General features: G+C 63.7%; 1 protein-coding gene across 5 annotated transcripts in view; it reads left to right on the forward strand.

Annotated features, from left to right (window-relative positions):
• Positions 1 to 7,367, forward strand: part of WNT7B (Wnt family member 7B) — a 47,973-nt gene extending 40,606 nt beyond the window's left edge. For all 5 annotated transcript variants that reach the window (XM_045083697.1, XM_004771102.3, XM_013045175.2 and 2 more), the window contains one exon: positions 4,926 to 7,367. In XM_045083697.1, coding sequence (XP_044939632.1) covers positions 4,926 to 5,405 — 480 coding nt within the window. In that variant the 3' untranslated portion in view covers positions 5,406 to 7,367. The remainder of the gene's footprint in view (positions 1 to 4,925) is intronic.
• The last annotated feature ends 3,592 nt before the right edge of the window (positions 7,368 to 10,959 follow it).

Below are 10,959 nucleotides of genomic sequence, written 5' to 3' on the forward strand. Positions count from 1 at the left end.
AGCAGAGCCTTGAAGGACTCGCCAGCGCTGAGAAGAGCCCCGGCAGGAGGGCGTGCTCGGGGCAGGGGCTGCCCAAGGAGTAAGCAAAGCCCGGGCTGGGACAGCCTTGAATGCCAGGCCAAGGGATCGACTATCTTGTAGACGTAAGCAGTCAGTGGCTAGTAAATGATTGTAAAACGAAGGGACAGACAGACAGAAAAAAGGAGTGACACAGTCTGTGCCTCCGAGGAGCTCACAGACAGCTTGTGGGCAGTCAGGTCTCCACCTGAGCTGGGAGAGGCGGAGGAAGGCAAGGCATGAGGAGGGCTCCCCGGAGGAGGTGTGCTGTGCCCTGGGTGCAACCGCTGGCCCTTGAGCCTCTGCAGTAGCTTAGGTCCTGACGCAGGGTTTTCTAACACCCCTGGGAAGAAGGTCTCACCATCTCCATTTCACACATGAGGCCGCGGAGGCCCACAGTGGGCGGCCGAAGCCCTGACGGCTCCCGTGGCCTGAGCTCTGGTTCGTGCTTGGTGGGAAGAGTTCGAGGAAGCCGCAGAGATGGGGGAAAGCGCCCTCCAGGTGGAGGGAGCAGCGCCAGCGAGGCAGGGCTGGGGGGCCGGGGTGGGTGGGGTGGGGGTGTGCCTCGGGTAGTGTATGCGGTGCAGGGGGCCTGCTGGCCCAGCTCAGGGTGTCCAGGCAGGCAAGCGGCTGGCACGTGGATAGGCCTCCCAGTGCAGGGGGCCACGGCAACCACGCAGGATTCTGGCTGGATTCTGGGCCGTAGGCGTCATGGCAGGGGGCCTGGGTGCGGGAGGGTCAGCACGTCGGGTTTAGGACCGTGAAGCCGTGAACTGAGACGGGGAGTAGGGGAGAGGCAGGTTGTGGGGAGAGGACCCAGCAGGGCAGGCAGGCTGCAGGAAGGAGCTCTCCTGGGGTCAGCAGCCAGGATTCTGGGGCCAGCACCACCCCTCCCTGTCTGCGAGTCCCTCCTCTGCACAGTGACATGATGCACCCTGCACAGTGACATGATGCACCTCGTCCCCCTCCCTGAGGGCCTTCCAGCCACCCCGAGCCCGAGCTGTGAAGCACGCGTGCGGCCCGAGCCCTTGGCAAAGGACACTGGTGGTGACAGCCATGACCCTGCAGGGCAGGGGTCCTTCGGCTCCCCGCAGCACTGATCATGGTGGGGTGGGGGCATGGCTTTTGAGGTTTCCATAAGAGCTGAGTCTGGACCTTCTTTCTGGTCCCATCAGAGTGTGTCCGGGCTACGTCTGACTCTCCGGGGCCAAAGTTCAGCAAGTTGGGTGGGAAGCAAGCTCACCGGGGCCACGTGAAGTCCCACAGCCTGGATGGCTCAAAGCAACAGAAATTATTCTCATAGTTCTGGAGCCAGAAGTCCTAAACCCAGGGTTCAGCAGGGCCATGCCCTCTGATGGCTCTGGGGCAGGACCCTGCCTTCCTCTTGGTGGCTCCTTGTCTGGTGGCTTCATAACCCTGCTTGACCCCATCTGCACGTGGTCTCCAGCTCTGGGCCTGATTTCTTTTCTGTCCCTTACAAGGACACCTGTCCTTGGGGTTAGGACACACCCTGATCCAGGATAACCTCCTCTCGAACCTTAATTACACCTGCAAAGGCTTATTTCCAAACAAGGGCACATCCTGAGCTTCCTAACGGGGAGACACTGTTCAGCTCACCAGGCCCCTGGTGGGATAGGGTCAGACAGGCTGAGCAGGAGACCCACGTACCACCAGCTTCTGCGAGACTGACACCAGGGCCGCCCTGCCCAGCCCTCCCCTGGACAGCATGGCCTTTACTGAGCAGTTACCCTGCTGTGCGGTCCCGACGGGATGGGCAGGAGCAGTTGGGTGCAGAGGGAGGCCACGCCAGAGCAGCAGATCTTTGCGCCTACTGCCCTGTAAGGCAGGAGCCAGCCCAGCCGGGGAGGTCTGCTGTTGGGATGTCCCCGGGCTCTTCCTGGGGGTGACAGAGGTCTAAAGCCATCGCTGAGAAGGGTCCCAAGCCCTGGGAGCTCAGGCAGGACCCCCATTAGGGGCTACAGCCCTAACCTGACCTCATCTTGGGTCCAAGCTGGTCCTGCCCCAGGGGGCTCACCATTCTGGATGAAAACCCAGGGTCCAGGAGGGGTGACTTATGCAAATCCCTGGTAGAGAAGCTGCTGGCCACATTGGGTCCCCAGGTGGGGGGAGGGGGCACAGGACTCCCTCTCTCCCTTGCTTGGTGCCCGTGCCCAACTCACACGGTGGCCGGGGTGAGAGGGTGAAGCCGACGTGGACCTTACCGTCCCCCACCCCGGGCCTCACACACCCACGGAGGGTCAGGCCACCACTGAGGCCCCAGAAAGCAATGTGTGAGGCGTATGTGCTGCTTCCATCCCTCCTGCCCGAGGCCAGTGCCCAAGTGGCGGGTTATGTGCCTTCTGTGGACGTGAGGATACTGTGACCACCGCATCCCCCCCCAAGCTTGGCCACAACAGAGCACTATTCCTAGAGCCTGGGCCGTGCCCTTATTCCAGAAAGAACACCAGGTTGGCCTTTTCCTGGAGGCCCCCGTTCCACCCCCGACGGGGGAAACCGAGGTCCCACTTCTCTGGGCGAGGCTGGTCACGCTGCGCCCTCCCAGGTGGTCTCCTGGGGCAGCAGGGCTGGCGCCACCATCGATGTCACTCTTATCTCGAGGGCGCTGGAGACGGAAACGGCACATTCTTGAATCCTGTGATCACTTCCCAGGACAGGCTCGGTCCCCGGGGACCCAGCCAAGCGAGGATGCGGCTCCCCACTCGCAGACAGCTGCCCAATCGGCTTCATCTGCCCACCGTCCCGGCCTGGCCGCGCGTGGTCTGAATGTGCCCGGGTGGGCAGTGGGTGTGGGGCCGCCTGGCCTTGGTGAGGACAGGGAGATGGGGGCAGGGCGGGGGTGGGGGTAGCCTGGGCCACCTGGCCTGGACAGCCCTGGCGGGTCTCAGGCCATCACAGCCTGTCGGAGGAGGCATCTCCTGGGCCAGCAGTCCAGTGCACTGGGGACTCTGAGAAGGCCGTCCATCAGGTCAGCTCTTGGCCTGGGGGTCGTATGTGGCAGGCAGTGTGGTCAGGGCAAGAGAAGCTTGCTGGCCTTGAAGGGTGGGTTGGTGGGGGAAGGGTCTTTCTGGGGAGGGGAGGGTTAAAGCAAAGATGAACATGGGGTACGGGTGAGGGAGGGAAAAGGACGGACAGGAGGGCGGGGAGAGGGGCAGGAGGCAGACAGGATGTGCTTCCCCCCGGAGGGGGTCCCCCCTCCATAGACCCCCAGGGCAGACTTCTGGTTCATGCCTCAACCCAGACACCCCATGGCTCTGTAATTCCAGCTTGGAATATTCCTTCCTCTTGACAGTGGGGCCTCCCCTCCTTCTCCCCATGCCAGCCTCCAGGTCTCCCCCGCAGCACATCATCCACAGGATGCTGGACCAGGCAGTCCCACGCACCCCCACCCCCTCCCATCCAGGACACCATCCTCAGGGGCCACCCAGCACCCTCGAGACGCTCACGTGGGCCGAACCTCTCCTCCACAGACCTTGTCTGCCCCCTCCCCCTCCTGGAGCACTGTCCTCTCTGCCCAGATGAGCAGCTCGTCTTTCCCCATCCACACTCCATGCAGGCACCCCTCCTGCGGGAAGCCCCCTTACCACGGCAGGGACCAGCCCCCGGAACCCCCACCCTGGATGGTTTGCGTAGGCTTCTTCTTCCGTTCCCCATGCTGGACTGTGGGCCCCCGAGGTCCTTGCCCAAGACCAGGGCGTCATGACGGCAGGGCAGGGAAAGTGATCAGGATAGTGGCGGGCCCTGTGCGATGTTCCTCTCATTCATTCAGTCATTCATTCCCCGTGGGGCTCCTCGTCTGGGCCAGGGCTGGGGTTCTGGCCCAGGAGGCGGGGGGCGGGGGGGGCGGCCAAGTTCCCTCCGGGTGGGGCTGCCCAGGTGAGGCCCGTGGGGCCGAGACAGCTGACAAATGGTCCTTCTTCAGCCGCGGGCCGGCGGCTAATGATTCCCCATCTTTAATCAGGTCTGCTGGCAGGGCCCTTTCGATCCAGGTAAATGAGTACCTGGGGTCAGGGCTGGCTCTGGGAATCGGCCTTCCGGGACCACGGAGGAGGCCCAAGGAAAACACACGGCTGCGCCCATCACGGGCCCTCGGGGAGCCGGGAAGAAAGAACAACAGAGTCGGGGGCCGGCTTCCCAGCAGGCGGCACGCCTGGGCCTCGCTGACCCGTGCCCTCACCCCTGCTCGTCCCCCCACTCTGTCCTTCAGCAGACACGCACAGAGCTCCGTGCAAATACCACTGAACAGCCCTTTATTAAGCACCAACTACATACTGGGCCCTACCCTGGGCAGGAGGGCGGAAGTACAAAGGAGAGGTGGGGACTGGCACGTCCTAAGAACCGACCGTAGCTGGGTGGGGCTCCCCGCGGGGCACCTGCACCCCACCAGGCTGGGCGGAAGCCCCAGCTTTTCCACGTGCTGCCCTGCGACGTGCAGGAAGCCGCGTGCCGCCGGGCCTCAGTTTCCACATTGGCGCATTGACCTGAAGGATTGTGAAAATTTAGTGAACCACATTTGATAAGCATACGCCGGGCTCTGTTGCATCCCGGATATTCTCACTGGACCTTCCCGAGGTCCTCTGCAGTGGGGACCTACGGTCAGCAGCCCCACTAGGTGGATGAGAAGAGGGAGGCTTGGGCCGGGGAGGCACTCAGGCGGGACCCTACAGCGGGAAGTGGGGGGGGGCGCTAGGCTGGAGGCAAGGGAGGGTAGGGGCGGGGTGCCCAGACCAGGGCCACCCGTGCACACTGAGCTCCTGCCCTGTTGCCCACAGGCCCTGGAGGGGTGGGGTCGGGGGTGGGGCGGGGTAGCCCAGGCCCCGGCCCCGCACACTGAGCCCTGCTGCCCACAGGTCCTGGAGGAGCGCATGAAGCTGGAGTGCAAATGCCACGGCGTGTCGGGCTCGTGCACCACCAAGACGTGCTGGACCACGCTGCCCAAGTTCCGCGAGGTGGGCCACATGCTCAAGGAGAAGTACAACGCGGCGGTGCAGGTGGAGGTGGTGCGGGCCAGCCGCCTGCGGCAGCCCACCTTCCTGCGCATCAAGCAGCTGCGCAGCTACCAGAAGCCCATGGAGACGGACCTGGTGTACATCGAGAAGTCGCCCAACTACTGCGAGGAGGACGCGGCCACGGGCAGCGTGGGCACGCAGGGCCGCCTGTGCAACCGCACGTCCCCGGGCGCGGACGGCTGCGACACCATGTGCTGCGGCCGCGGCTACAACACGCACCAGTACACCAAGGTGTGGCAGTGCAACTGCAAGTTCCACTGGTGCTGCTTCGTCAAGTGCAACACGTGCAGCGAGCGCACCGAGGTCTTCACCTGCAAGTGAGCGCCCCGCAGGCGCGCATGCGCACGCGCACACCGCTCGGCGCGCGCCCCCGCCGCCCCCCACTGCGGGGGGCTCCTTCCCGCCCCGCTGGTCTCTTCTTGTGGCCGAGCCCTGTCCCGGACCAGCCCAGAGGTGTCCCTCTGGGGCCTAGGGAGTTCCTGCTTTTCTCTGGGGAAGCGGACCCTCCGGGACTCGAGCGTCCCCTCCCCCGCCTGGTGGCACGGACGACGTGGAAATGCCATGCGGCCGGCCACGCCACGCGGGCCCCCACGCGGGACCCTTCCCCTGGCCGCACCCGCCGCCCGGGGCCTCGGGGTGGCCCGGGCAGATGTTGACCAAGTTTATTTATGTGTCGTTAGTATCAGAGAAGAGTAGCACTAAGGCATAGCCAGTCCTAAGTGTACCCCGTGTGAGCGCAGCCCCTGGGACCCCCACTTGCTCTCCCGTTTCTGGACAGGGAGCATCCCCCCTGCACAGCACCCTCTGACCCTGCCCCCAGAGGGCCGAGGAGAGCCACGGACAGGGACCCTTCTTGAAAATCGTATCACACAAATCAAAATGTCCCCCACCTCAGGCTCCAGGAGTGCTGCGTCCCCTCCCTAATGCTGTCCCCCCTGCCCAGTGCCCCCGCCAGCCCAGCAGCCTCAGTTTACAGAGCCCACTCCTGCCCGGAGCCAACCGGAAGCCTTGGACAGCCCTGCTGGCTGGCGGTGGGCTGGCGGGTGGGGGGCGGGTCAGGGGTATCTGCCTTCTTTGATAGATGAAGGGCTCAAGAATGAGCCAGAGACCCTGAAGTGATGAGCGGAGGCTCCTGCCTTGGCTCGGGCATCCTGACCCTGGGCAACATGCTCTGGGGACACCCAGGGTGGCTTGAGACTGCCCCCATGTTTTGAGAAATCGGGCGGTACCCCTCCTTCCCTGCCGCCCGCCACACAGGGACCTGTACCCCCAGAGATGCCTGCTGGGGCTTCTCTATGGCCTCTGTGTCCAGTCCTACTCCTTGGGCCCTGACTCCAATGCTGAGAAAGCTTAGAGCCAGCCTGCTGTCCCGGCAGGTGTCTGAGCTCCAGACCCCTCCCCCAGGGTCCCTACCTACACACCCACCCTCCCCTGAAGTTCAACTCACCCTCAAACTTGAGAGGGGTCCCTGCTCAGGTCTCATGTGCGGGCTGGGGAGAGACCAGAACCCTGGGACTCGGGGCTGACATGTCCTCTGCGAACACGTCCACCCTCCCTCGGGGAGTGGCTTGCCGGCCAGGGTGGTGTGCGGCTGGCTCCTGGTGTGTTGCCCTCCGCTGCTCGTGTGTCCACCCCCCGGCCCCCAGTTTAGGGTATTTTCATGCAGAAACCTGTGGAAATGTGTCCTCAGGCAGCTGACAAGCCAAGTGGGCCCGACATTAGCCTGGGGTGAGTGACACTCTCTGGGCCCTGGCCCTGGCATCTACCCCGTGGGGATGCCAGGACACTCCATCAGCTGCTGCTCCCGGCACCTCCAGGCCACGGTGAATGCCCCGCCCCGGTCCCCTCCTCTCCGGGTCCCAGGACACTCCAAGTCCACAGGCCCGGTTAACTTATATTGTTATATAGCGTCGAAATGTCTATCGTGTCTTTTAAATTATTGTGACCTACACTGGGTACTGGAGGGAGGGGACAGCCTCACGCAGTGCCCCGAGCCAGGCTCCTCCTTCTGCTTGAAATGGACTCTTGGGGCCCTGGATGCCATCGAGTCACACGTATTATCCAGGCGCCTCTGCCGAAACCCTCCTCAAGAGTCTGTCAGCGGCAGCCCCTCCCTCGGGTGAGAGGGGTCAGTGTGGCCCGGGTGGGGCGGGGGCGGGGGCGGTCGGGGTACTGCGTGTCCCCGTGGCCCTCCCACTTGAAGAGAGCTGGTGGGTTTCGGATGGGCTGTGTCCTGCCTTCCCCGGAGGGGAGCGTCCGGTCCCAATAAAGCTGGAATCAGAAGTGAGTGTGTGCGGAGCCCACGCGACGCCCTTGTGGCTCTCTCCCCCTGGGGGTGGGGACGAACGTGCTGTCCACGGGGACCCTGAGGCTCAAGCCCCGTCGGCCCTCGGGGGCCTCACCTTCTGATTTCCTTTCCCCTCTGTGCAGGCTGAGTAGGCACTGTGCCCATGCACCTCTGTCCTCACATGTCGCACAGGTTCCAGGGGAGGCCTTGAGTCGTACAAGCCTTCAGGCACCTTTGGGGGCCACAGTTCCCAGCAGGGGCCGCCGGTGGTGGCTGAAAACAGATGCTGGGTTGCTGGACAGCCCGGGCTGTCTCTGGACAGTCTGGGCTCAGGGTATGGGGACAGGATGCCACAGGTCTGGTGCCAGAGCCAACTCATGGGGCTGGGTGGGGGCTGTTCTTAGGAGAAGGGGGGGCTTGAGGGTAGAAGACCCACAGCCAGGAGGCCTGGCTCCATCCATCTGTCTCCTGCTTTGGACCCCGACTGGCCTTGGGATCCCTGTGGATCTATCCTTTGTGTCTGGTGGGGTTTTGCTCAGGTGCCCCCCTTGGGTGCTTCTAGTCCCTCCCAGGCTTGGGAAGACAGCCCGAGGCCCCTGGGAGCCCAGCAGCCCCTGGCTGGCCACCAGGCCTTGCTGCTTCTCCTTGGAGGCCTGGGTGCCGCCGGGCCCCCGCACTTGCGGTAGCCGTGTGAGCATAGAAGGATGAATGGCATTCCTGCCGAGGGCTGGAAGGCATGCGGTGGGGCCGGTTTGGCCACTGCCCGCTGTCCCGGCAGCCTGGCATCGGGCGGAACCGCTGATCAAACAAGGCCCCGTCCACACTGTGCCCGCCGGGGCACCCACGGAGCCTGGCCCCAGACCCAGACCCCAGCGGAGGAGCTACTCGGTGGGGTTCTAAAGGAGGAGGCGTCTTGGAGGGTGTGGAGACAGGAAGACGGATGTAGAAAGCTCTGGACTTGGAGCCCAAGCCCAACCCTTCCAACAGCCAGGCATGGGTAACCTCTAGGGTGGCCCTGCCTAATCTATAGCCTCAGTTTCCCCATCTGAGAGCAGGAGGTGGCCCAGGCCAGCACTTGGTGGTTAGTGGGGCCCGTGGGGCCTGCGCCTGGGCCGGGCAGTTTCGCAGGAGGCCCTGGTTCCCTGCGAGACGGTAAGCAAATCCGCGGTGGTGGCTGCAGCCGGGGTCCGGCTACTCCCACAGGGCCAGGAATGAGGAAAGAGCTTCAAGAATGCCCCAGCCCCGGTGCCCAGACTGTACTTACTTCTTGGCCATGGTTCAACCCCAGCCCCAGCCTCCCAGGGCCACCTGGCACATCCTCCGAGGGGCCCTGCCTGAGGTGTGGAGCTCACACCGCCCAGCCTGCCTGGGGGCCCACCTGACCCCCAGCCCCGGGCTCCGCCTCTGAGGCTACAGTTTCAGGAGCATCCCCAGACAGCCTCCATCCCCCGCAGTGGCTAGTTCTCCTCCACATGGTGCGTCTGCCTCCTGGGCTCCAGGCGCCCTGCTCTTAGCTAGCTGGGCATGCCAGGTATCTGACTCCCTCTCCATGATGGCCCAGGGGTGTTCCTTCCCCAGACCTGCCTTCCCACCGTGCTCCAAGAGGCGGTCACCGGGTGCCAGATGTGGGCAGACTATGAGGCATTCATTCATTCCTTGCTCATTCGCTTGTTCTGTGGTGCTGGAGGCTGGGCCCTGGGTTGGGCCCTGGGGATAGTGGCGACTCACGCCTGGCCTTGATCTCCTGGGGCTCTGGCTCTTCACTTGGCTCTCCTGCCCTGAGTGTCAGCCTATTCTCCGGGGCAGCCCCTGGCTGAGACAGCCTGACAGATAGGAAAAGGCTTTGGGTGGGTGCTGGCATAACTCTGGGCCTCAGTTTTCCTCTCTAGAGTGGGTATAGTGGAGCAAGTGGTGCCGGCCCAGCCCACCTCTCTCCTTCTGTGTGTGGAGGGTGCCCCTGCCCACACTTGGCTCACAACTGGGCTTTAGCACCAGGACCCCTCCCAGCTGTGCCCCTGCCCCCCCCCCCCCCGCAGGACCGCCCAGGCTGTCTGCGGTCAGAGCTCACAGGTCTCACAGGCTGTTCCTTGGCGAGGCTTTCAGAGGCCTTCCTGATCCTCTGTCTCCTCTCCTAAGCCTGTGCCCACCCTGCCTCCACGCAGATCCCCCTGCCCTGCCGGCAAGCCAGCCCTTCCCAGAGCTCCCTGTGGAGCTCCACACCACCCCCTGCCCCTGCCCGGCCTCCCCCGGAGCTGTGCCCTCTGGCCAGGAAGGCCTTTCCACCACACCCCTTCCCATAATGCTCACTTTCCAGCAAACTTGTTGGGGCCCTGATGTTTCTTTTACCCTCCACCCAGTTTCTCTGCTGATGGAGAGGGGGGCTGCTGCTGTGACTGTCCCTGCACCCAGCAGGTCTAGGGACCTTAGAAGTGAGAGGCTCTGTGGAACCCTGAACTCCCACCATGCCAGACGCAGGGTCTGGTTCACAGTACCCACCATCTTCACAATACCCCTTCCCTACATAGGTCAGCGCTAGCTCTGTTTTACAGATGGGAAAACCCAGGCACAGAGAATGAAGAGTTCTGCCCAAGGTCACACAGCCAGCAGAGGCAACGTCAGGATTTGAACTGTCCTCTGGGGTCTTCCTTCTACCCGACTCATATGCCTCCTCCCACCAGGGGAAACTGAGGCCCTGGGACCTTGCCTATGGCTGTACAGAGACGAGCGGGAAGAGAATGGCCGAGGCAGGTCCAGGGGTGGTGGTGATGGCCGTGTTCTGCCTCCACCGAGGATGGAACAAGAAAGACTGGCTTGAAGGCCGCGGGCAGGATCTGGGTTAGAGTCTAGACGAACTTCGCAACTCCCAGAGCAGGAGGCCGACGGGCTGGGGAAGAGAGGTGAGCGGAAGCTGGAGCTCTTTGCACTCAGGCCAACAGGGGAAGTGTGAGTTCCCCTGAGCAGAGCGGCCAGGGCTGCTCCTGGAGGCACCAGGCCAGGAGCCAGAAAGTTCAGCTGGATGTCAGCCTGGAGCTCGCCTACAGCTGTCCTGGCCCCCTTCCCTCCTGTGGGTCTGAGCTTGCGTCCACCTTCCTTCCCTGGGATGCCGCCTGCCTTCCCATCACAGGGCCCTTCCCTTGCAGGGCCCTGGGGACTCAGCAGCCTGGCCTGGGCGTCCCAGGCCCTAGTGAGTCTCAGAAGGCCCGAGAGGGCTGTGGGCTTAGCAGCCCCCTCAGGCCCCAGCAGAGGCCTAGTGGAGGGGGAGGGTTGGCCAGGGGGTTGGCAAAAACTTTGGGGATCGGGGCTTCCTTATAGCCTGTCCCGGAAAAGCCTGGAACTGCCTGGCCAGCTCCCCTTCTTGTGTCTCTGGATGTGGCTGGAATTCTGCTTTCATATGGGAGGTGATAGAAAAGAAAGCCCTCACAGCCTTGCAAGGAAGCAGCCCAGCAGGCCGGTAGGTCCAGGATCAGGGGTCCTCTTACTCCACCTGCAGGCAGAGGCCAGTGGCCGACAGGGCAGGCCTGGGACACCCTCCAGATCTTGGACACAGGTAGCCTCCTTGGGGCCACTGGTCTCCCATGGATGGCCAGC

This window comes from Mustela putorius, unplaced genomic scaffold (genome assembly GCF_011764305.1).
Source record: "Mustela putorius furo isolate JIRA1106 unplaced genomic scaffold, ASM1176430v1.1 tig00000738_pilon_pilon_pilon, whole genome shotgun sequence".
In the NCBI taxonomy this organism is placed as follows: Eukaryota; Metazoa; Chordata; class Mammalia; order Carnivora; family Mustelidae; genus Mustela; species Mustela putorius.